This window comes from Eubalaena glacialis, chromosome 15 (assembly GCF_028564815.1).
Source record: "Eubalaena glacialis isolate mEubGla1 chromosome 15, mEubGla1.1.hap2.+ XY, whole genome shotgun sequence".
Taxonomy (NCBI): Eukaryota; Metazoa; Chordata; class Mammalia; order Artiodactyla; family Balaenidae; genus Eubalaena; species Eubalaena glacialis.
In genome coordinates this window covers 29,014,723-29,040,910 of record NC_083730.1, presented here as the reverse complement: position 1 = coordinate 29,040,910, position 26,188 = coordinate 29,014,723, and the positions used below count along the sequence as shown (strand labels likewise).

The 26,188-nt window shown below is 42.7% G+C and overlaps 1 protein-coding gene across 1 annotated transcript; it reads left to right on the top strand.

Moving 5' to 3' along the window:
* Nucleotides 1-1,206: 1,206 nt before the first annotated feature.
* SLC14A1 (solute carrier family 14 member 1 (Kidd blood group)) lies at nucleotides 1,207-25,092 on the top strand. Its single transcript, XM_061169487.1, has 9 exons — nucleotides 1,207-1,289; nucleotides 7,094-7,250; nucleotides 7,813-8,002; nucleotides 10,566-10,694; nucleotides 12,454-12,646; nucleotides 15,573-15,720; nucleotides 15,926-16,060; nucleotides 20,771-20,820; nucleotides 22,734-25,092. Exons 2-9 carry the CDS (start codon nucleotides 7,115-7,117, stop codon nucleotides 22,905-22,907), a joined length of 1,155 nt encoding a protein of 384 aa, XP_061025470.1. The 5' UTR covers nucleotides 1,207-1,289; nucleotides 7,094-7,114; the 3' UTR covers nucleotides 22,908-25,092.
* The last annotated feature ends 1,096 nt before the right edge of the window (nucleotides 25,093-26,188 follow it).

Here is a 26,188-nt window from a genome sequence, read left to right as displayed (position 1 = left end):
TTACCACGAGGGATTGTAGCCCATCTGCATAAGGAACTCACGGAAACACTAGTGTGATTCCTTTCATTCCTATACCAGGCCCTCAGACTATCCTCTTGTGATTCATTTTTCTCCTTCAGGGTAACCTGAGGAATTTATTTTCTCCTTATTTTACCAGGAAGAAAATGTTGAAGGGAGATTTGCCTGAACCTCAAAATTCTGGTCATAAACCTGGACCTATGGTCTCCCTCCCAGGCCCCAGACACACATACCCTGAGCCGCAGGGGACACTTGGAGGGAGGGAATCCCCCCGACATGGAGCCCTGTGGTTTGGCTAGTGTCCAGGGGGTGGAGCCAGAGAGTTGCTGGCCGCCTCCCTGATGAGGACTATCAGCTCATCCAGGTGGGTGGGAAGCCCCGCTGACACCTGCACAGCTTTCTGTGTGTTTTATTGCTTTTTAAAATTCTGTGCTCATAGAAGTGAACCAGAGTACACGTGATTTCTGCCATCACAGAACAAGCCACAAAAATGAAATTTAAGAAAAATGGGGAAGAAAGGGATTTCTCACTTGAATTTTAGATTCCTCTGCTATGGAGTGTTTGCCTCCTGACTTTTAAAGGCAGCAGTTTGTCCTGGGATTCTCACCTGGAAAGGGGGACAATTCCAGGGAAACATTTATATTTTTGTTTTCCTCCTCACTGGAGACAAGGGCAGGTTGGTTTCCAGAAAACAACTTGTGGACCCCGGTTCTCCCCCACGCTCGCACCACACCCTGCAGGGCTTTGCTGGATTCCTACACCTGTGCAGAAGCCACATCAAGTCTGAGAGAACATTCCACCCTGGGAGCCGATACTTAGTTCCAGAGTCTACTGTGTAGCAACGTGTCTCTTGGTTTTTAGTTTGACACTCGTTGATCCTTTTCAGTTACCAATCTTCCCCAGAATATCTCAGGGTGAGGGTAGGCGCTAGAGGAAACAGCACGGGGAAGACAACAATGAGCTTGAGCAGGATTGCTGCTGGACAAAGACCTGGGAACCCGCAGAAACGATGGCAAAGCTGCTGGCACCCAATCAAGAACAGAGACAGACAGACAGAAGGCACAGGACAGGGGGCCAGTTGCTCGGCAGTACTTTGGCCCTGGTGCCTGAAGTGGGAGGAGAAAAAAAGAAGCACAGTTATGCAGAGTGGGTTCTGAGTATCAAAGTGCTGGGTGCCTCCCCCAGCACCCTCCTCCTAAGCACCTCCCTTTTAATAGAGCCCAGCAGGGCTTTATCAGCCAGTGCCTTCTGCCCAGGAAGCCAGCTGCAGTGTGAGTACTCTCCTCATCTCTGTTCATGTCTAACTGTTCCTTGTCGGGGGGTTGTCTTCTTAGACCTCTCTAATTTTTGCTCTTTTTCGCTTTTCTTTTTTTAATGGGAGAAATATGTTCAGATGATTGGAACTGAGTAAAAGCAGCAAAAACAGATTTCTGGTATACTAGGAAGCCATTTACCCAAACCACGGGCTTCTTCCTGGACGCTTGCAAGCAGCGTCTTGGTTCATGGTTTCTACAGCAGGGTGGACCAGCACGGAGTTCCGTGTGGAAGAGGGTTTCAGCAAGGAGGCCACTTGAGGTGCTAAAGGACTCTGAGCTCACCGACGCTCTACAGGAGTTTCAGGCTGTGTTTTTGAAACAAGTAAAATTGGAGATGTATCAATACGACTCAAAAAAAAAAAGTGGGTACTGGGAATGGCCCTTTCCAACTATGGTTTTATGTGCTGTCGTGCTGGAGGGAGGGCGCTGGAACACCCATTGGGAGAATGAGTCAGTCCCACTACAGGCACGAATTTGGCAGCTTCTTTGCAGCTACCCTTTCTGATGTGGAATTCAGACCTCAACGCTTCTAGGGGAGTGCGTTCTGAGGAGAGAAGTGTTTTAATCTGGAGACAGGATAGCTGACAGCATTTTCTTTGTTTCTGGTTAGAGCTTTAGAGAAACCTGAGCACCTCTCACTGCTTAGAATCAAAAACTAACTAAAATAAAGATTACTGTAAGTATCAGATAAATGTCAATGCTGAAAATTCTATTTATGATAGAGCATGAATGTTTATATGCTTTCTTCTATATCTATATCCGAAACTTTGTATTATTTTTAAAAGTGATACTTGAGGCATAGAAAATTAACAACATTCAGTGCTCTCTAATTGTACAAATTTCTAACATATGCTGACAATAGAATGAGTTGTACTTCCTGTAATAAAACAAGGAATGTCGTTTAACTGAAATCTTGATATTTCAGAATGATGAGTACTGCTTTGTTGTACTAGTGATCTGGGCTATGAAAAGTGTTTTCTGCCTCCTGCTGTAAGCTCATCGGGTGCAGCTTCCAGAATATTCTTGGGATGTTAACTTCAGCACATATAGGCCTTGTTGTAGATATGTCAGCGATACAGGAGAGTGAGGCTTACTTTGAGGCACGGTGAGATGTTTGTTTGTCAGAAGAGTCACTGCTTCGGGCAAGGGCATGAGGTGAAACCAGGCGTAGCAGAGCCCTTTGCTGCTGTTCAACACCCCCTCCCCAGGGTTATGTCAGGGAGGCCACGAAGACAGGCTGTGTCTACTGTGTCACTGAACCCTAACACCCCTTGCATCCCGCCATTCAGAAGCTGCCCCTTCACTGTGTGTTGACTTGAATAGAATCTTGGGGGCATCAATGTGTGTGGCTCCAGCCTGGAAGACGAAGAGCCACCAAGGCTTACCTATTCCCTTAGGCGGACCCTGCTGAGTGAACGTGGATGGTCCCCACTCTGGACCCCAGTTTTCTCTTCTATAAAATGAAGCCTCGAATTATATGCTCTCTCAACTTTTTCTCTCTCTCTCTTGGTTAAGGAAATATCATTGTTGAGCTCAAGGATGTCATTCTCCAAGACGTGGTGATTTTGGTGGTGGGGAAATGTGAAAGGGGAATGTGACAGTCCTACCTGTCTCTTTCTTTCCTTTTTATTTCATTCATTCTTTCTTTTTTTTAAAACTGTGTATAAGATGAGTGCCTTACAGTTGGGTTTCTGGATGTTGTTCTTTATCAAACAAAAATATACATAATGCAACCCACTGGTCAGGTATTAGCCAGATTGTTTAACCATGGATAAACATACACATACACATACACAGTTTTTTCCTAAGACATGTCAGTAATATTTTCCACGGTTGTGGATTTTTCTGAGTCACTCTAGTAGAGTGTAAATTTTCAGATTTCAAACCAAGCCAGTAGAAGAAAGTAAAAATTAAATAAAAGAGGAAGAAAAAAAAATAAAGAAATACCACACATATGACTTTCCTGGGACCTCTGAAGGAAGAATACTATCCTTGGATGTGATGGAAGTTTTTTTAAAAAAAAAAAAGGAAACAAAAAGTTGCCACACTTGTTGAATTCAACTAAGAATTGTTTATTATAAACAAGGTGATGTCCAATTTTTAACAGTTCCTACTCAGATACAAGGGGGAAAAAATGCCATTTAGCAGTTTCTTAGACTGGGCTTTTGCTATGCATGCAAAGTGAGGCTAGCATCTCATCACAGAAAATAGAACCCATACCAGGCCTTCTCCTTCTCACATTGGTAAAGATCAAGGCTGAGGGAAATTGTGGCATTGGCTTTGACCCCCAAGATGGAGCCCTAACAGTTTGCCTGAAGTGTTTCAGAGCCTGAAGCCCACCCCTCCTTCTGGAACAAGCTTCAGATCTGTCAGCTTCCTGACAGCGGAGAAATGCAGCAGAACAAAATCTATGCATAGGTCTCTGTGCAGGATGGTTTGCCATTTTTTTCTTTTGTTTTAAGGGAAGTAAAATGAACATTCAGTGTCTGCAGTCAGCTCATCGTCTCTCTTCGCTGATGGAGCTCTTGCTTATGGAGAAGTCGGCCTTCTCTGTTAAGGTCTCCTCTCCCCAGGAACTCCCTGGGAGAGCTCCTGCCTCTCTCTACCTTGCATTTCACATCACAGCCAGGGCACGAATCCTGCTGATTCATCTATTTTTGCCCTTTGTCATGTATGGAAAGAAAGGAAGGATGAATGGACGGTCTTTGATTGGCGCCGCTGGTGACGCCCCTCCTGGTCCTCTTTGGAGGGACCCTTTTGGAAAAAAAGCTGGTGAGGCAGCGCGCAGAGGCTTCCCCTGGCTAAGCTTGGCCCTGGCCCATGGGCCACCAGAACAGATATGCTACCTTTGTGCAGCTTCTGTCTCTGTGACTCTGCTGTGTCTTTTCTGAACAGAGCCTGGGAAGTGGGTCCTCATGCTCTGCTGAGCAGTGCAGCTTGGGCTGAGCCAGATGCACAGGGGTCTTGGTCAAGAAAGTCACAAGACACTCATCTGGGGTTGGATGCTGGACCTTTGTGCTGCAGAGTTTTGACAACCATGGAAAAGCTAGGAAAAAGTAGTCTGGGATTTTTAACTTATGCTCCTCTTATTTTATAGAGTTTCTTCCTTGTTTTCTGGTCCTGTCTTTTTAGTTGAAATTTAATGACCTACTTAGATTTGAGAAGTTTGAGCATCAGTTTAAGTTCCTGCTTTATCACCCTGCATTGCCTTTCCAATTAGGATGTGTGGATTCTTAAAGTTCCCTAAAGAAATGCAAACAGTCTAGCATGATAAAATTCTAGGGTGAACCACAACCTTTAAGTTGCTGGTTTCTCATAACCAATTCTCATGCCTAAGTTCTGGAGCAAGTAGTCAAGGTTCCCAGGGCTCCAGAGTATTCAGGAGTTCAGAATAAATTGTTCCCGGGGGGTTCGGCCACAGCAGCAACTGTCTGCTTAACTCATGAGAAGACCCCTCTCTCCAGGACATGGCAACCGCACAACCTACACCAATATGTGGATACTGGAAAGACAAAGCACAGCAAGCCTTCTATATGTTGGGCTGTGGATTCAGATAAATGATTCAATCTTTATCCAACTTCTGGTGGCTAGGCAGGGAACTCTGGCCAGTCAGGTTCTCAGTCATGTCTGGCCAGTTAGAATATCAGGTTTCATATCTGTATCTCCAAAATCTCTGAGGTGATGAGGTATTTAAAACCCTCTAAAATAAATAAATAAATGCTGGAAATTTTGAGAACATGAATTTGTTCACCCTGGAATAACCCATATACCTAATTGTTTCTGTACTTGATGGAAAATGTCCACTTTAATGTTTTCATTCGGTGCTGCCTCTGTAGGGCCAGATCTACTCAGTTACAGAAACTCAAGGCAATTTCTTGTCATTGCCTGGACTGGAGGCTGATGCCTCTCATAAGATGCATGGCTTTGAGAATGGGGTCACTGTAGCTGAGGAAAGGGCTTTCCAAGCAATATTTTCAGTTATGATGTTTAAAGAGGGAGATAAATAAAAATAAATGATAGTCATCACTTAGTTTATGAAATAAAATCCAATTTTTCACAATTGCTTAATAATTCAAACAGTTTTCCTTGTTTAACTTTCGGGCCAGCTGAGCTCCATGTAGACTTAGTTTTGGTTCCTGACCTCCAGCAGTTTTCAGTTTAAGAATTTCTTAATGCAAATGTTCATTGGAAGTCTCACAAATGCTGGTTTCTATCACTATTTTGCCAAGACAAAATGACCTTGGTCGAGAATGCATTGCATAAACAGCTTCTGCTTTGTGGAATGGTTGGCCATTGTTCAAAAGCAGAATGGTTAGTTGGGCAATGAAATAATACAATTGAAGTGAAATTGTGACTCAATAAAAAATGTTACATTGATTTCTGTGCTGGGATTAATAGAAGCCAAAACTAAAATCTGGATTGCAAAAAATAAAAATTTAAAAAGCCATAACTTTTATTATCTGTTAATAGCCGTTTGTTGGCTATGGTAAATGGAACAACAATGGGACCAAAAATAGCCACGAGAACCCCTTATTCACAGCCTGGCCACAGAGAGAAGACGAGCTGGTTTAACTGAACGAGTTTTGGGTATTTCCTTGGTCATGTCTTACTTGCCTGTGGCTTCCACATTCCACACTTGTGCCTTCCCGGGTCTGATGGTTTTGGTGTTCCCCTACTTCACACTGGCCTGGCTGTGCTCCTTGCTTTTCTTGCAAACTCAAGGTAGTTTTGCCATTGTCTTTCTCCCTTTGCCTGCTTCTGGGATGACATCATTGGTATTCTTTTATATCTACCATCGGCACCATAAAACCTTCATTTTTGTCTACAGGGTACCATATTCTGTTGATGCTGGTGCTTTCCTATTAACACTTATCATGAGAAGTGAAGAGTCTCATAGTGAGCCCCAGTCACGGTTATACTGTTAGTATTTCCCCGAGGCATGCTGTATGCCCTGTACATTCTTACAGCATACAATTCTTAGATTGTAATTTTTTGGTTTTCAACAGCTTGGTCCGCCTCCACTTTTCCCATTTTCTACACCTTTGTGGAATATTATTTTTCCAGTCTTTAAACATTTAAATAACAAATTCCAAAAATAAAGAATATCTGAGGCAGTTGCCTGATGTGATGACATAGTCAAGCAATCTTTGACTTGGAGAGTGAGTATGAGGCGGTTTTCTTAGGCTGTGCTAACACACACAAACTGTTTTGTAAACATTTCTTCTCTTTCAAACTTTTAAAAACAAAACTCTTTTTTGTAAAATAAAAATTTAATTTAAAATGGCTGCTTGTCTTGGAAAGTAGCTGATTGGTCTGTAACCTGACATCTGGCTCCTTTCATTGGCAGCAAGAAGCTTAAGTACTTAGCTATTTCTATATCATTATCTGACTCCTTATGTTGAAATTAACTATTTTTCAGTCTTTCCCACTAGACTGAGCTCTTTGAGTGTAGGATATAGGTGCTCAATAAATATTTGTTGAGCTAGAAACTGAACCTTATGAAATTAAAGACCAGAAACTTTTTTCATGGTGGCATTGAAAACAGTGATGACAAAAGTAGTACGGGGTTTGGGTCTTGGTAATAATCTCCGTGACAACATTTCAAGAGGAAAATGGTGCTTTCTTAGTTTCATGGGATGTCATGGTCCAGATGAAGTGCCTTTAAACTCATCCTCTGTGGCTACTGTGACCAGGTCCCACACTGGCCAGTCCGAAGTGTTCTGCATTAGGATGTTTATGAGCTCTGTTCTTTCCTTAAGGAGCCAGAGGAAGAGCTATCCATGGAGGACAGCCCCACTGTGGTTAAACTGGACCAGGGTGGAAATCAGGGTCCACCAGTTCGCAAGAGAAGATGCCTCCCCAAGGCACTTGGCTACATAACTAGTGATATGAAAGAATTTGCCAACTGGCTTAAAGGTATTTACGCTTCCATCCCTTGGAGCAGTGGCTTTGGGGGAAATGGTTTGCTGGTTCTTCTAGTCATATCTTTAGTTATACTCCCCTACCTTCTATCTATCTCTTTCCTCTCCCTTTATTAACTTTTTATCTTCTAACCGGCAAACTTCTTCAAATTTTTTTTAATGGAGATAGTGGTCAGGGCCGCAGTCCGGTTCATATCAGAGGAAGGCACCTGGTTCCTCCTTATAATTTCGGTACTTAAAAACTGAAATTTTACCATTGGTAATTCATTCCTTTGGCGTATGAATCTGAACCTCTAAGCATGGTAAATAAGTGCATTCGATGCTTTCTGGAACTGAGGTTCTAGTAGGGGCAGTTGGATTGAGAGGAAAGAAACTGGTTGCTTTCAGGGATCTGAAGGTCACTAAGGGGAAAGGGTTCAGAGAAAAAGCTTCAAGGAATATCAAAAATTAGCTTCACCTTCATGAGAGGGGATTTTGCTCAGGGTGGGCCCTGGACTTGGGAAGGAGCCCCATTTGCCTCGCTGTTTCCTTAGCTCTGCCCGTCTCATCTCTTCCAGACAAACCCCAGGCGCTCCAGTTCGTCGACTGGGTCCTTCGGGGCATATCCCAAGTGGTGTTTGTCAGCAACCCCATCAGCGGAATCCTGATTCTGGTGGGACTCCTGGTCCAGAACCCCTGGTGGGCGCTCAGTGGCTGTGTGGGAACTGTGGTCTCCACCCTGACGGCCCTGTTGCTCGGTCAGGACAGGTAGGCGTGTCCCTCCAAGCCTCCGCTTGTTGCTTCTTAGAACACAGGAGCCAACTGGTGACTGTGGGCAACAGTGATAAAGCCCCACCCTCCCCAGGAGAATCCACCTTTATTCCACAGAATGCTTTATATGTGCCTTTAGTCAGAGGTCAGGAAATCATTTATAGCCTCTTATTCGTTGTACCTGAATAAGCGGCCAGTCTGAATGATGCCAGATCCTCCTGGCACTACATGGTAACCAGAACAAAGCTATAAGTAATTCCAAGGGTAGGGTCCAAAGGGATCTGCTTTAATGATTGATCAATTATTTATCATCAGTATTTTGTTTATTCGCAAAAAATGAATATGGGTGCAGGAAAAGTTTTAGTGGCTTAAAAATCCCACTAATCCCATTATATCTTATTTCCATGCTTAGTTTAGTAAATTCATTCTTCATGGACAGTGCAAAGATTAGCTCAGCTTCCAGAGAGACAAACTGACATAAATTCCAAGTAAGCAAGTTCTGACTTAAGTAATGTTAGCGTGTCTTCTGAACTATGTGTTAGGCTAAAAATAGCGTGTACTTTATAAACTATCTGCCACTGAAGAATTGATGAGCTGATTCCTACCATGGGAGGAGACGGCTCCTGCCTGACCAGTTCCTTCAGGGAGGCTGCTGGTCTTCTAGGTGTCCAGGATCCATGCATCATCCCCAGTGGATGGTCATTATACAGCTAAGCTCCTGTAACACTTACTGTAAACTGCCTAAGGGGCTTCTCGGGGAGAGAGTCAGAAAATGCTCCACTTTCCCATCAGGTCCAAGGAGCCTACTTGTTCTCTATGGAGGGTGATTTTGTACCTTAGGTCAAATTCTGTTCTAATGCACATCAAGAAACACTGTCCAGTTTGGAGGTGTGGTCCAGGATTGTATCATATCAAATCTTCTTCATTGTTTTGTCACAGTAGAAGTTGACCCATTTTCCTTATCAAGTATGGTTTAAAACAGGGGTCCCCAACACCCCCTGTTAGGAACCGGACCACACAGCAGGAGGTGGGTGGTGGGTTAGCAAGCAAAGCTTCATCTGCCGCTCCCCATCGCCTGAACCATCCCCCCAACCCAGTCTGTGGAAAAATCGCCTTCCATGAAACCGGTCCCTGGTGCCAAAAACGTTGGGGACCACTGGTTTAAAAGACAAGCTATATTTACATGTGTTAGTTTTCAGATCTCTTTTACACTCCTCGGTCCTAAAGGGCACATTAAAAAGGTAATCCTCTGCTTTAAGTGAATACACATCTTCCTGTTGCTGAAACTATGGCATTCCACAACATGTAGGCATTGTAGTTAACTTTTTGTTGATCAAACTCAAGCCTTAAATCTGAAAGTCAGTTGTTGAGAGGACAAGCCTTGCATAGCTCTCCACTGCCATCAGGTATGGCCTCAATTATCATTTCCTGGGTTAAACCAATACAAGTCACATCACCTGCTACATATCCTGAAGGATTATTTAAGGGAGACAAAGGGCTTTTGAGCACGGAGTCTCACCTCTAATACTCTTGCCCAGATGAATATCACCCTGCTGTTGAACTGGTGCCTCCTGCTCCAGGGACAAACAGGCCGGGAGAAGCTTTCACACCATCCTGTACTGCCCTGTAGCGTGACTCATTGCTACATCACCTCCCCCTCAGGCCCTGTGTTCAACCTCACTCACCCACTTCACCATTTGCACACCCGTGACTCCTACAGACTTCATCCTTGAATGCTGGGTATCTTCAAGGTGCCAACTCTCAGAGCCCTGGGGGGCCTGGCTTGTCAGCCCTGGGGCTTATTCCATAGAAATCATTCCATTTCTCACTTGGAGTTTCTTGTCCCCAAATATGAAATGGGAACCATTTTGGTCAGGAGTAGAAACTTACCCAGGACAACATTTAGAAGTGAGGTTAAATGCTGGGAAGCAAAAAGGACCCAAGAAAGAATTAGGTGCTAAATATGCACATAATTAAATGGAGTAATTTGCCAAGTAAAAGTAATTGTTTTTCTTTGCAATAACTTGAAAATGTGTATCTGGAGACAACAAAATGGAAGCACAGGAAGATGAAAATATGCTAAGTTGGAAGATTTGTGTTTATAAGATCAAAGACACCATGGAAGTAAATTTACATTTTAAGAATCTTACATCTCTCACCAAGAAAATCAGACTTAGGAAACAGTTTCAAATCAAAGCTCTATTCAAGTCAGAGGTCCTAACGATTTAAAAGAAATAGTAACTTTTGGAATGAAAGGGTAAAAGGAAGCAAAATAGGCTGGATTGCTGATTTCCCTTTCCTCCCCTAGATGCTGGAATTCTATCTTTAGCTATGACACCTCTATAGGGGTTGTTCTATGTGCACATTTGCATTTTATCTATGTATATTTTACTTTTTCATGCTTTTATTAGTATTTGTCATCTACAGACTTTGCAATAAAATCCTAAATATAATCTCATTTTCAAATGTAAATATTATCTGGAAGTTACAAGTGTCATTTATGTGCACCTCCAGCCAACATCCTCCTGGAAGGTGTCCAAGCTGTGCCTTTTGCCCACAGGTCCGCCATTGCAGCAGGGCTCCAGGGCTACAATGCCACCCTGGTGGGAATCCTCATGGCTGTCTTTTCAGACAAGGGAAACTATTTCTGGTGGCTGTTATTCCCTGTATCTGCTATGTCCATGACTTGGTAAGTTGTACCTGGTTTTCGAAATGCCTTTTTGAAAAAATGTATAGGGGGAGGAGGCAATGGGGGAAGTTATTATTTAGGGAGTATAGAGTTTCCGTTTTGCAAAATGAAAAATGTTCTGTGAATGGATGGCGGTAATAGTTGTACAACAATGTGAATGTACTTAATGCTGCTAAACTGAATGCTTTAAAATGGTTTAAATGGTAAATTTCATGTTATGTATATAACACAATTTGTAGAAAAATATATTTTAAAATTTAGATTCAGGATATGTCTATTGGAAACATTCAAACACACCGATGCGTGTGGCCTCCACACACACATCACAACCGCCCCCCCACAAGACTCTGATGTAATTGGTCTGGGGTGTTTCCAGGGCGCTGGGAGTTTTGAAGGCTCCCAGGAGGTTCTAAAGTACAACCAAAGTTGAGAGCCACTCCCCACATCAGTGGTCCTCCAACATGCACACTATCAGGATCACCTGCCAGGCCTGTTAAAACACGGACTGCTGCTCCCTCCCCCACGCTTCCTGATTCAGTCCATCTGGGGCAGGGCCTCAGAATCTGCATCTCTAACAACTTCCCAGATGATGCTGATGTGGCTGATCCAGGGACCTCACTGAGAACCCCTGTGCCTGTATGAACTCCCCTTACCACCTGCCCCTGTCCCCTTCAAAATAATTCTTTACTAAATTCAATTCCTTTTTTAACCCTAAATCCTTCAAACTAGTTTCTACATTGACACTGTCTTAAATCCTTTTTTTCTTTTTTGAAAACAAACATTTCCTTCTTACCATGGTATATTCAGAATATAAAATACTAGTATCCACACAAATGATATGTGCAGCCCACTATGGAGTGTGCGCGCCCTGGCTGCAGCACAGATGTGTGGAGGAGAACCTGCCGGCACGGCCAACCTGCTCAGGAGGGACTTCCCACCTATCCTGAAGATAAGGCTCAAGGGCACAAGGCATCACCTGCACGTGGTCACTCACCCTCTCCCCCAGTTCCGGAAACCTGGGATTCTGACCTTAAAGTGATGGCTCCTTGATTGAATCAACAAGTGAGGGAACAAAATGGGCCCAGAGACCATAAAATCCAATCTCCCAGTTTACAGACGAGGGAACGGAAAGTACCTCCCTGCCCTCGGCCACACAGTTCAACTGCTCAAGGACTTAAAACTCTGCCCTCCTGAGTTTAAGATCTCTTTCCTCCAGTCCACACCACCTGCATCCTCCCTGGGACCATTGTTTTTCTTTTTCAAGACTAAATATACTAAGACTCGTGGAGATGGTATACAAGTTCAAGATCAAGGTTGCCTCTGGTGGGGAGGGAGATGCATATGATCAAGTAGGTTACAGAAGGGGCTTTAACTGTTTAGACAATATCTTTTTCAGATGTCTTAAATACTTCAAAAATATTTTTAAAACCTAGATTTATAACTCACTGTGAGCAAACCCAGAGCATAATTTTCCACAAGCCAAATAAGCTGAGAGTTTATTTTTGACTGTATGTAAGAATTATTCTATGACAGGATTTATTCCAGGTGTGTTTGGGTTTGGGTTTTTTGTTTGTTTGTTTGTTTGTTTTTCTGTGAAAAGTTTGGCAACACAACACTTTAGGGACATATTTGCCAATGAAACAAAGCCCCTCCACAGTATAGAGATTCAGTTTGTCAACCTGGCTTCCATTCCAGGGCATTGGGAGTTTGGAAGGCTTCACATGCATATTCTTCCATTCTGTTCTGTTGTTGTTTTTAGTCCAATTTTCTCAAGTGCGTTGAACTCCGTGTTCTGCAAATGGGACCTCCCTGTCTTCACTCTGCCCTTCAACATGGCGTTGTCAATGTATCTTTCTGCCACGGGACATTACAATCCATTTTTCCCAAGCAAATTGTTCACACCTGTAACCTCAGTTCCCAATGTCACCTGGTCTGACCTCAGTGCCCTGCAGGTAAGATACACTATCTTCTTACACCCCCTCCCCCCAACCCCACCCCCGCCACTGGCTCTGGAAGACACTCCGTGTCCTCCTGGTTAATTATTCATGGGCATCAGAACCTTATAGAGACTCAGCACTGGGGGGACCTTGCCACCTTCCTCTTTTTTTTTAAAGAATTTTTTTTTTTAATACGTATTTGGCTGCTCCAAGTCTTAGTTGCCACATGCGGGATCTTCGTTGCTGCATGCGGCATCTAGTTCCCTTACCAGGGATCAAACCCAGGCCGCCTGCATTGGGAGAGCAGAGTCTTAACCACTGGACCACCAGGAAGTCCTTTGCCGCCTTCCTCTTGCCGTCTAAATGCTTATTTGTTCTACTCCAAAGCTTTGGGCTCTAAGGGATTTTTTAAATGACTACTTGGTCAAAGCTAACTTTTCCTCCTCTTTTCCTAAAATCTGCAGTGCTAACTCCAGAGTATACCTCCACTGAAATTCAGACACTCTGTTTCAAACTTGGCCCTTATTTGTCGGGTATGATGGAGGCCAGCCCTTGAGGCAGGGGCCTCCAGCCTGGTGTTAAGTCCTCCCTGACCTGCCTCCTCCAATCAAAAGAACTGGCTGCTTACTGTTAGATCCTGTTGCAGAACCTCTCTATTCTGCTTTTTCTTATGGTGGATCTCATAGAATACGTACAGTAATTCAGATTTCTCAAGCTTCGGAGGCGTAAGAATCACTGTTTTTTAAATACTAATGCAAGCTCCATCTCGACTCCCTAAATCATAATCATCAGGGTGGAGCCTAGGAGCCTGTATTAACAATCTCCCCAAATAATAGTGACGTGGGCCAGAGTTTGAGAACCACTATCCTAGGATGTATGCTGTGTATTTCATTACAGTTGTGCATAGAGAGAGCACTATTTTTAAAAGCCTGGTTAACACAAATCAAATTCCAGCTCTTTGTATTGCTGTTTATTTAATAAATCTGTTTAAGGTTTCTTGATTATTTAAAAAAAGAAAAAGAAAACACTTGAAATCAGAAGAAAACCAACCTTACCTTTTTTAGGGTGCAAGAGACTGGTTTTTCCGCTATCAGGTTATAAAATACCTTTTGCTGTCCTCTTTGCTGAGCAGTCAAAGCATGTGAGGAGTTCAAGTAGCCTTTTCTTTAGCTTCTTGCCCAGCAAATGAATGGGAGCATTTGGAAATAACTCAGAAGGAAAATAAAAAATTTATCAAAACTGCCCATGAAAAAATAGCATTAGTTAAACTAACTAAAACTGCCTTATCTAATACAGTAGCTATTTTAATTTAAATGTAAAGTTAATTAACATTAAATAAAATTTAAAATTTAGTTCTTTAGCCTCACTAACCACATTTCAGGTGCTCAATAACTGCACGTATTGGACAGCACAGATACAGAATATTCCATCACCACGGAAACTGCTAGTGGACAGTGCTGACATGGGGAAGGGGGGTCTTGTCCTTCTCCTCACTCTGAACTACCTCTCCAACATCAGCATATTTATTTCCCATCTCATCAACTCCCCATTTCCCTGGCTACCTGAGGGATAGTTCTGCTGTCCAGTTCTGCGATAAAAGACCACACGGTCTTTGCCTGTGTCAAGTTCCCTGATCTAGAAGAAACAGGAAATGATCCTGTGTAGACGTGAAGATCCAGCATGGGCTGGAAGAATTTAGGCCCATCTTAGGTTAGAATCAAACTCACAGTATGATCCTGTGCCCTGAGCAAGGACCAGACTAGCATCAGAAACCAGCATTGGATCCAGCCTAATTCATGGAAGGAGCGGACACTTCCTTGTGCCAAAGCTGGCCTCCCTGCATCAGAGTCACTGCCTCCCAAAGGTCCTTGCCAAAAGGTGGAAGGAGTGAGATGGGAGTTAATGAGGGCCCCTTTCACTGATAGCCTTGGTCAAAACAGAACTAACACAACTAATTATGCCCATCCTAGCCCTACCAGAAGTGTTGTTATAAGGAATTATCATTTGTTAGCTTGAATCAAACCCTGTACCTTGTTCCTAAGAACTGCCACTCTGTGAGCACATTACCTGAATTCAGAACTCAGCCAGAAAGCTAGAACTGTGATATTTACGTGTATTTTTGTGTTCTGAGGACTGGCAGTTGTTGATAACTGGAATAAGCTAAGGATATCTTGGTTTAAATTAATACAAGCTCTCTAAAAATGTATATATAATGAAAAATAAAAAGAATTTTTAATTTAAAAAATTTTGATAAAAACTAATAAAAATTAAAACAAAAAAACATAAAAAGTAAATAAATAAATATAAATTTTAAAAAACAAAAAATAAAGTAAAATTAATTAACTAATACATGTTCTCATTAACAACAGAAGTGTAAATATGGTCCTGACTCATGAACCTGCCAATAATTGCTTCTGAGTTGTGGATAAGATAACCCGACTTTGGGTCTCTGGCCTTAGCACTAATAACTAAATTACGTGGGAGTAAAAATACTTCTATTGACCATAGAGATGCATTGATTTATTGGCCTCAGAACTGATGGAGAGTTGAAAGCAATAGAAGTGTAAGCTGTGGTCCCTGCCACCCTCACTGGGAGGCATGGTCGATCGTCACAGGATCAGTGAGGAGCAGTGACACAGCACTGGGAGCTTATCAGTGACCAAAGCCAGGTGTCTGTGCAAGCAGTAGAGCCAGAGAGTGAAGTGTCTGGGAAAGGCATGCTCAGCACGCAGCAGGGAAGGGCTGGTGTATCTCTGGGGATAAAGCAGAAGAATGACTGAGATTTTTCCGTAGAAAGAGAGAGAATTTTAAAAATTAGTAGCACTGATCTTGAAAGATAAGATATGCTAAATCTAAAATGACATCGCATTGTGTTTGTGGGTGCCCTATGAGTTTCTGTACAGTAGTTTTAACAACCGCATTTTCTAAATTGTTTCTGCAGTTACTGAAGTCCCTGCCCGTGGGTGTTGGTCAGATATATGGCTGTGATAATCCGTGGACAGGGGGCATCTTCCTAGGCGCCATCCTCCTCTCCTCCCCACTCATGTGCCTACATGCTGTGATCGGGTCGTTGCTGGGGATGGCAGCAGGTGAGTGTAAGACTTGTTACCAGATACTGAGCACCTCCTCTGCTCCATCCATTGTCTCAGGCATCTTCTATACCCCAGATCTTTCTTGAAGGTCTGCTTCCAAGGGACCAGTGGGAGTTCTCGGATGACTTCCCCACCCCCAGACTCCTTCCAGAGCATCCTGCATTTAGTCTGAAGTTCTGACTCCTCCTGTCTTGCCTAATAGGCCTCAGTCTTTCAGCTCCATTTGAGAACATCTACGTTGGACTCTGGGGTTTCAACAGCTCTCTAACCTGCATTGCAATTGGAGGAATGTTCATGGCACTCACCTGGCAAACCCACCTCCTGGCTCTTGCCTGCGGTGAGTATCCTGTGCATCTGGGGAATGGTTGCTTATGATTATGGGATCAACATCAAGGACAAACAGTCAGAAAGGACTGTGTGAGAAACTAGAGCAGGAGTTCTAGTTTGAGCCCCCTGCTATCTGCTGAGGATGGGACCAGGGCAACTGGCCTCCGCTCTCTGGGAGGATTTGGGTCTGCTCTGTCTACCTCGTTACTCATTTTGAAGACGAGAGAACCATTTTACAATATGTGTATGTTGGGGGATAGAAACTTGACTTGTCCTATGTTCTTCATACTAATTGTTTGACCCAAGAAACTAAAAGGAAACAAGATAAGTATAGAGTTGGGTCTCCTGATGAATCAGGTGGTATTAATGGGCCCTTAGAGAATCACCTTAATCCGGCTGTTCTCGAAATGAAGTAAACATCAGAATCACCTGGAAGCCTTGTTAAAACCCAGATTGCTGGGTCTCACCCCCAGTCCCTGACTCATTGTTAGAGGTAGGGGGAGGAGTTTGCATTTTTAACAAGGTGCCAGGTGGTGCTGATGCTGTAGCTCTGGGGACCACATTTTGAGAACTACTATATTAATCCTTTCTAACCTCTCTTTTCTAGCCAGACTCAGCCTATGGGAGCTAGAAAGGGTTCTGGAGATCTCCACTCCATCCTTCTCATTTTACTGTTGGGGTTCTACATAAGGGCAGAGAGAGAAAGTGACACACTGAAAGGCATCCATTAGGGGTAAATGTAAGTCCAGAATCCACATTTGCTAACAACTTCCAGAGTTACACCCACTACACTACTCTCCTTCCCTTTAGTACCATTCAGGCACTTAGGTGAAAACAGACCTCAAGTGCTTTGGATTTGAAAAGCTACCATGGATTTCTCTGGCCATTGGAAGGGGAGCTTATTCACTTACAGCTTCTGGCATCCCTAATTCAACACAAATAAAAGTATGTAAGATAATGTGCTAGAATGAAGGAAATGACACTTCCTTGGGGACAAAGGGGTGGAGAGATATTGGAACATGCAGAAACTTTTGTAATCTCATGGAAATATTTGTCTAGAGTCATTTTATCACCAGATTAATCAATCCAGCCATTATTAAAGTGGTGGGCTACATGTCAGGCAGGATTTAGAGTGAGTTCCTGCATTGGGCAGGACATGGGATGGAACCAAGGATTTCTAAGGCCTAATCCAATTTTGATTGTCTAATGCTGTAGGAAGATTAACAAAACTCAGGTTGCTGTGGTGTTGCCATTCACATGTCATTTTGTCAGTTTCTTTATAGTTACATAACTATTTCACCTAATAGTCCTGTCAAAATTTTTGCTCATTTTCCCATACTTGTTTAAAGCTTAGGGCAAAGGAGAAGGGTAGAAACAGATTATGTGGCCTCCTGAGCTCACCTGGGTTAGACCCTTATTCTGAGGTTGGTTTGAGGTTTCAAACCTTTATTCTTTCTGTATTGGCAGTAACAACAAATACGTATTAAACACTGATGGTACAACCCAGACAGTACTAGGAAGAGCTAGAGGTTCAGAAGCTTTAGATCCCAGGCGGTTTTCTGTACAGAGAACAGAAGCCGGGTGAGTAAGAGAGAGAAGCCCACGGAGACCACAAGATGCAGAGCCAGGAAACACCTACAGTGCAGAGTGCATCCCTGGGGGAACATTATAGTTCAGAATCACCAAAAAGCACCTCCTAGAAAGGGTGGCTTTTCTGTAAGTCCTAAAAAGTAAGAGGAGGAATTCTAGTTGGTAGAAAGCATGGTCTGGGCCAGCATAGGGACAGTCTGAGCACATCCTTAAAGATAAGCAGAAACTGTCTTGGTCACAGGAGTTGTTGATAAGGTCTGTGAAGGTCTTCACAGACTATGGGAAAGGAAAAGCCAAAGATGTTTACAGATGTGTGTTTCCCAAAGCTGTGATATCACCATTATTTTCTTTCTATACTTCTATAGTTGTACAGGCCTATTGTACCAAACAAAACAAACAAAAATTCAATCAATACAGAAGAGTATAAAGCAGAAAATGAAAATACTCCATCCTACTCCTTAGACAGAACTTTCTTGCCTCCTTCTGATAAGGACCCTGTGATCACATTGGGTCAACCTGGCTAATCCAGGATAATCCTCCGTCTCAAGATCTTTAACTTAATCACAACTGCAAAGTCCCTTTTGCCATGTAAGGTAACATATTCACAAGTTCTGGGAATCAGGACATGGACGTCTTTGGGGGCCTTTATTCTGCCTATCACATCTCCCTTCCTTTGGATAGATCAGATTTTCATTATTAGTAGAGCATACTGGTTAAGTCAGTATATTGAGTTAGTTAAGAGCCCAGACCCTCCCTGGTGCCCAAATCCCAGCTCTGCCTATTTTAATTTCAATAGATGCCAAATGCACCCCACAAAGGCCGTACCAATTTCCCCTGCCACTGACAGTATATGAAAGTGCCTGTTTCATCCACACTGGGCACTATCAGTCTTTTTCACCTTTGGACATAAAGTTTTGAGACAGACCTCTAGTCCCTCTTATAAAGCAAATCTCACTGTAAAATCACACAGCAAGTTTATGCTTGCGCATATCACCCCGATACTGCCAAACAAAAGATCAACCTTGTCAGCCAAGGTAAATAAATAGCAGACATTTATCACAGAGGTGCTCTTTTATTAGCTCCTATGGCTTTATCAGAAAGAGGACTTGGGAATCACTGATAGAGCCTGGTAAAGCTGCCTTCCCTGTGCCCCTAAGCCAGAAACTGCATGGCCAGGGAACTCCTCAATTTTGTCATTTTATCAGTGCAAACTGTAAACACATTTTGTATCACTTCTTACAGGTTGGGTTATCATAGTAGGACTCACACATGGTGGTCTGTGGGGAGGGACATTGTCTATGAAGAACTAGGATCCAGTCCTCCCTTCCACACTCAAGGGCCTTTTCTCTCCCTCAGCTACTCAGAATGCTGTCAGGGTCATCACCTCCAAACCATGGTGTACAGAACTTCACCTCTAATGTAAGGCTTTCTCAGCCCAACCCAGCTAGTCCTAAGTGATGGGCAGCAACTGTTAGATAATCTGATACTCTTACTATAGAAAGAAAAGCAACAGGGAATTGAAAGAGCATTACAATATGAGACTCGAGCACCAAAAGTGCGTTAATAGGTATTAAGCTATTGCACTTCTAGAGGAGAAATGTCAATAAGGTCTCATGTGCTCAAGGGAGTGTCATAGAAAAGCTGGCACTCAGGAGAGAAGGGACAGAGTGTCCCTTGTACTTAGCCAATGGCCAGTGAATATTTCTTGAATGAGTGAATGAATGAATGAACTAAATGGGGGGAAAAGAATGAAATTATCAAAGCCAAGCAAAGAAAATCTTCCAACCCTTCTGCTCAGAGCAGTACTTCCAACCCATGGTGACAGAGATGAGTTTATAGCTGCTGTTTGTGAAAATATATGATTTCATTTGAGATTCATTACCTCCCTGTAGAAAACTCTTCAAGTTGCCTTTTTACAGATGATGAAACTAGATTCCTAGTTTAGTGATTTGTTGCACAACAAACAAAATTGCAGAACTGGGATTTGAAGCCCAGATCATTTCCAAAGATGAGCCTTTCCCATTAGCATGAGACAATTCAGATGTGAAAGAATTAGGTATACTGTTAAACAAAAAATATCAGGATAAAAATATAAAATATCGGTAAAAGGATGGAAGTCTATAGTAAAGTAAAGGAGGATCACAAGGTCCCTCCTGCCACCGCTGCCCAACTCCCCAGAGTAGCAGATGTGACTTCTCGATGGACTTGAGGACCAGATGATGAGTGTGTCTAACACTGAGTGTTGCTGGCCCAAGTGACCATGTGGCCATTATAAGAAGGTTATTCTTCAGGCCGCCTCTGTGAAACATAAGGGCTTCCGTGAGACCCCTTGGGCCCAGGAATTGAGTTAGCTAGTTGAGATCTTTGTTTTTGTTGTTTTACATTGAAAGTCATACATATAACTCAAATTACCTACTCTAATTGTGTTCAAAGTAAATAAAAACAGGACGTTAATTAATTGACCTGTATGCCAACCTTAATGGTATTTGGGAAAATGTTGTTATGTGGAGGAATCCCAGGTCTGTGTTCAGTTTCTGCCAATTTCTGAGTTACTACATATATATATATACATATATATATATATATATATATACCATAAGTTTTTGGAACTGTGAATTCTAACCATTGATCTGAGAATCCCAGATGCCATGAGATTGTATGCTGTCTCAAGGAATATTCATAAGCTTAATTTTAATTTTTATGCTTGGATAAAATAATGGGGAAGTTTATTTACCATGGAAGGCCTTTTCCTTAAGTATTATTAATAATAACAATAAAATAGTACCACAGAAAAGCTACCTTTATTGAGTACTTACTGTGTGCTAAGCCCAAGCATTATCTTCTTCACACTCACACCAACCCGTGAGAAAGAGATTCCTATTACCTCCTTGTACAGGTGAGGAAATGGGGACTTCGAGAGGAGGCATCAAGCTCCTACAGGGTGGAGTCTGGATTTGAACCCAGAGCCGCTGGCTCTAAGCTCATGCTTGTAACCAGGATACTGGGCTCGCTGGTGAAACGCCCAAGTTTACATTCCAGGGATTTATACCTAAAGGCAGTCTTTCCTGTAATGAAAAGTGCACCTACCAAGCATTCTTCTTTCCTTTTTTTTTTTTTTTTTTTTTTGTAGCCCTGTTCACTGCCTATGTTGGAGCCAGCATGTCCAACCTGATGGCTGTGGTGAGTTTGCTTTAATCTCATTTTCTCATCAGTGTGATCGATCAGTTTTCAATGATATGGAAGCCCTCCTGAAGTCCACCTCAGTGGCATCCCGGGGCAGGATCCATGACAGATAGCCACTACTGTCCATCTGCCAGACGCACCTGTCCTCACTTACCCTCCAGTATCACAGTAAACCTTAGTCCAAACTACAATCACCAGGCTTGCTAAAAATATCAGATTGTTTGATTTAAAAAAGTGAAACTTAGGGTGTATAATATATTATCAAGTTCATACTTTAACTCTGAGTGTCAAGAAGTTGACTTTAGAATATCTTTCACTTAAACAGAAAACTGAGACTATGTATTAGTTGATAAATCAGAAAAGGGAGGAAAAGAATAATTGGTTAAAGACCCAGATTTTTTTTTTTAATTAAACCAACAGTTTTTCATACCCCTTATCTTTTTTTAATCCCCAGTCAGTCATCAGTAAGACTTTTTTAGACCCATGTCCTGGCTGAATTTTTTTTTTTTAATAGATTTATTTATTTATTTATTTATTTATTTATTTATTTATTTATTTATTTTTGGCTGCATTGAGTCTTAGTTGCTGTGTGCGGGCTTCAGTAGTTGTGGCATGTGGGCTCAGTAGTTGTGGCTCATGGGCTGTAGAGCGCAGGCTCAATAGTTATGGTGCACGGGCTTAGTTGCTCCACAGCATGTGGGATCTTCCCGGACCAGGACTCAAACCTGTGTCCCCTGCATTGGCAGACGGATTCTTAACCACTGTGCCACAAGAGCAGTCCCTGGCTGAATTATTTAGTAGCCAAAATGGTTGCCCATTAAGAGCCTCCTGCTACTCTCTCCTTCCTTTGACTTTGTCCTTCCCCTCCCCTGAGGAGCCCAGTATCCCCAGAGTATTCTGGAGTCCCCCACCTCTCAGTGCTCTTGCTCACCGACCACTGCAGGTGATGCAGGGCCGGTTCATGATAAATTTATCCATGTAGATGTGGTCATGGCTGCCACTGGGTTAGGACAGCATCTAGCCCTCTCAACAGCAGCTTTGAGAGCTTACCTGGGAGGGTCCTTCTGGAGACACAGTATCTTTATGGTGGAATGTCAAAGCCCTGTTACAGGCATGATGGGATGCCTTAGAGCTTGTGGGGCCCTTCACATCCCAACAAAGGTTCACAGACCTTGGTCTGTGGGCCAGAATTGGGCAGGCTGCGAAATAGAGTCAGCTTGGGAGATTTTGAAAAATGCAGATCCTCAGGCCCTGTCCCTTGGCATTTCTGGTAGAGTAGATCTTGTATGATGCCTAGGCACCTGTGTTTTTTTAAACTCTTCCAGATGATTGATGTGAAGTCAGGTTTGTGTACCATCACACCCTGGGGGTCCACGTATAGGGCCAAACCTAACCAAGTACATGGTGTGTGCTCAGAATTGCGTGAGTTGCCATGGACGCACAGAAGGAAGAGCTACCATCAAGGAGCTTACAGTCTTTTTGAGAGATGGAACAAAAAGAAGTAAAGCAAGTAGAGTCCAAGACCTAGTCTGGGTAGAGGTCAAGGGGAGAGAGGGCTGAACTAATCAAAAAATGGCTTTGTGGACCTGATGAGTGGTCAGGAGCCATTGGTGGTTGGCGAAGTGTCATCTCTGGGAGCAAGGTGTCATGTTTGCACTTCCAGTGTAGGAAGTCTGGCTGTATGAGAGGGAGGGAAAGACATACATCAACCCTAAGGAATGCATGTTGACATTTCAGCTGCAGAATGCCCTGAGATCTTAGACTCAGTCTCCACAGGGACAAGCAGAGTCCAGAGCAGTGCCCCCAGCGAGTCATCCCCTAAGCTGAATGACAGTGGAGTGAAGCGTGGTTCCTCTGAGATCCTCCGACAGGATCTCAAAGGAACATGTGACTTGTCTCTTTTGCTCCAGGTCGGATTGCCATCTTGTACCTGGCCCTTCTGTTTGGCGACACTACTGTTCCTCCTGCTGACCACGAAAAACCCCAGCATCTATAAGATGCCCCTCAGTAAAGTCACTTATCCTGAAGAAAACCGCATCTTCTACCTACAAGCCAAGAAAAGGATGGTTGAAAGCCCTTTGTGAATGCAACCCCCATCCACAGCCATGGTCACAAGTCATTTCTGACTAACTGCCCCAGTTGACTTCGAGGGTCTCAAAACTGTTGATTTTACTAGTAACAAATTTTATACTAAGCCATCGGTGATCTGTTCTTTTGCTCATTTTGTATTTTTCTTTCAGACTCCAAAACATGCCCAAACAAGTGACAAGACACATCAAGGTGATGTGCTCTGGCTATGGAATTTTAAACCCCAGTGGGGCATTGGCACTGAGACTGTACTGTATTTATAAAGTCAGAATGGTCCACCAGAAAGAGGAAGTAAGACCAAAGCTAATTATTGATATTTATTGATATTCTTGGTGTTTGGTTGTACATGATGTTAACAGTATTAAAAAATTAATCTCTATAAACCAACTAAGCCTTGTGAATGGAATTCAGAGTCACAAAATCAAAGTCAACCCAGAATTCTCAGATAAGCCATTTGGCTTATTTAAAATCAATGCAAGTTACACATTACAGCTGTGGTCAACATCGCAGGGCCCATCACTGAGCTCTTTCCCCAGCTCCTCAGCAGAACCGCCTCCATGTTGTCCCGTGTGTGTGACATTCTCTTACAGGAGATGGTCGGTTTGTTTCAGGCTGGCAGAGCTGCAGGAGGGAGAACGGGATCCCATCCTTCAAAATTATTCTGTATTGTCACTTTTCTTGGATATTGCAAAGGATTTTTTAGGTAGTTTATTATCTTTTTTTTAGGAGAATAGATTTGTTTTCAATGAGGTAAAATAAGAGAAGTTCCTGGCTTTACCAGTTCCTAGGTATTAAAAAAAAAGTTGCATTTTTCTAAAATACTCAGCATAGCTATTTTTACTTTAATCTACCTAAACTGATTTTGTAAATGCCACAAAAGCAGAGAATCGAATACCAAATCATCAACATCCAAGGGCCCTTTAAAGTCACATTTTCAATTCATTTAAGGATGTCATATATTATAAAGACTGAAAGTTAATGCCAGATTGCTTCTGGGTGTTTAGAAGTTGTTTAATTCTTACTTTTAAAAACAATCACTATTTTCTGCACACTTACAATATTCTCACTCAGAAACCAATGGTATTTGAACCATCAAAAAGAAATACAGGTAGGGGGCTTCCCTGGTGGCACAGTGGTTAAGAATCCACCTGCCAATGCAGGGGACACGGGTTCAAGCCTTGGCCCGGGAAGATCCCACATGCCGCAGAGCAACTAAGCCTGTGCGCCATAACTACTGAGCCCATGTGCCACAACTACTAAAGCCTGCACACCTAGAGCCCCTGCTCCACAACAAGAGAAACCACCGCAATAAGCCCACGCACTAAAACGAAGAGTAGCCCCCGCTGACCGCAACTAGAGAAAGCCCGCGTGCAGCAACAAAGACCCAACGCAGCCAAAAATAAATAAAAATAAAATAAATAAATTTATTTTTTTAAAAAAGAGAGATACAGGTAAAGGAGTCTCCTGTTTTGCTTTGTTTGTGTAAGTTATCAGTCCTATAAAGATTCTATAACCAAACATGCTGAAGATGGCAGTGGGAAGCTCCGGAATTTTGGAGAATTGGAAAGTGACACTGGAATCCTAAAGGTGTTTTCCTCTTTGGGTTTGAAGTACTCAGTGCAAACTATACAGTTTGCTGAATGAACAAACAGAAGAAGGGAAGTAAACCTACAAATATTGTAGGGAAAAGTTCACTTCTTCATTTTCTCAGGGAAACACTGTTCCAATTTAAAAACCCTGTGACCAAAGCCTTTTGAAACCATGACTTTGCAGCTGTCATAGAGTCATGTGTATTCCTGTGGAAAAACTAAATTTTCAGTGTTGGAACTGAAATCTCCCTTGTTAGGGAATTTGTAAAATAAGAGTTGGGAGGGGGGGACAAAAATGCAAGCAGACCAAAGATCACCAGGACTGGAGACCCTGGGGCATGGTTGAGGGAACCAGAGCCTCTCAGTGTCTCCAAGTCCGTGTTCACAGGGAAACCCTAGCAGGCTGACCACACGCCCTTTTCCCATGTGCTCACACAGACTTGTAAATAGGAACATTTTAAAACCTTGTACATTGTCTAATTTAAATAGTATTCATTTTCTCAAGCTATTTTTGTTGCTAAGTATTATCCTAATAATTTTAGTGAATATTTTATTGATTTTCCTACGGAGCGCTTGTATTCTTTTCTATTGCCTGTATGACAAATTTCTATGTAAGAATATGAATAAATTATATGCACAGCTCAGTTTTGTGTAAATTTTGTTTAGAAGTCATATATGCCTTTTATAGCCATTGTGTACATTAACAATCACACGCATAGGTATGTATTGCTTATATTTCAATGTACTAGAATCCTTATTCCTTTCTTATACTTCGTAGTCGCACCAGATGTGTAGTTGAAAAAACCCTGTTCAATTTCAGATTTATGAGCCCATCCCCTTGGTTATCCCCTCAACTATCCGTTGATCTCCTCACTCAGGAATTAAAATGCATTACTGAGGACAGTTACAGATGTTCAGGGCACTCTCCTAACACTTGGAGAAGAATATCCTGAGAGCCAGCTTCCATGCATTCCCAGACAGGCCCTGGGTACCCATCAGGACTGACCCTGGGCCGTGACCTGCCTCAGGGGTCAATGTTCTAGGACAAACTACTGTTCAAAATGTCATCCCCCGAGGATGAAGGCCAGTGCTTGTTTCTGCCTCCTTTCACCCATGGTTAGCATATTTGAAAGAAAACACACTAAAAATGGAAAGTTAGTCCAACCAGTTTCAAAAAGCTGCCCAAACAGGAAACAAAAGGAGGCCACAATGACTTGGCCCCTTGGAGTGCTCTCTGTCAAAACAAAACCACTCCCACCTATCGTTTCAAGATAATAAATTTTACAAGAGTGATCTGCCTCCTTTGGTATGAGGTAGAAAACAGAGAGAAGGTTTTGAAGCTCTTTTGCTAAAGACTCCAGACACTATATACCTTTCTGAGTTACAGGTGCCAATTTTCTTGCTACCCAGACACTTGATTACTGTGGAATATGTTGAGATTGGAAAGTTAAGCTCCAGGAGATCAGGAATTTCCAAGGGGGCTTCTTACAAACAAGTTTGCAAGAATATTTTCAAGCTTGTTAAGTATAGAACGAGGTTTTATATATGTGACTGTGTTCAGCCTCCCCCTTATCTAACAACTTCCTTCCAAAAAGCTTTAATCTTTAGAGTTAAATATCCTTCTTGAACGTGCATTGACAACCCCCCAGACCATTAGAAGGTTTGTAGACTCACAGCTACAGAGTTCT

What these genes read in the sequence shown, in the direction of transcription:
- SLC14A1 (XM_061169487.1), top strand. Translation starts at nt 7,115, where the DNA reads ATGGAGGACAGCCCCACTGTGGTTAAACTGGACCAGGGTGGAAATCAG. An exon ending in GTTGCTGGGGATGGCAGCAG is followed by an intron (nt 15,721 to 15,925) that starts GTGAGTGTAAGA and finishes CTTGCCTAATAG; the next exon opens with GCCTCAGTCTTTCAGCTCCA. An exon ending in TGTCCAACCTGATGGCTGTG is followed by an intron (nt 20,821 to 22,733) that starts GTGAGTTTGCTT and finishes CTTTTGCTCCAG; the next exon opens with GTCGGATTGCCATCTTGTAC.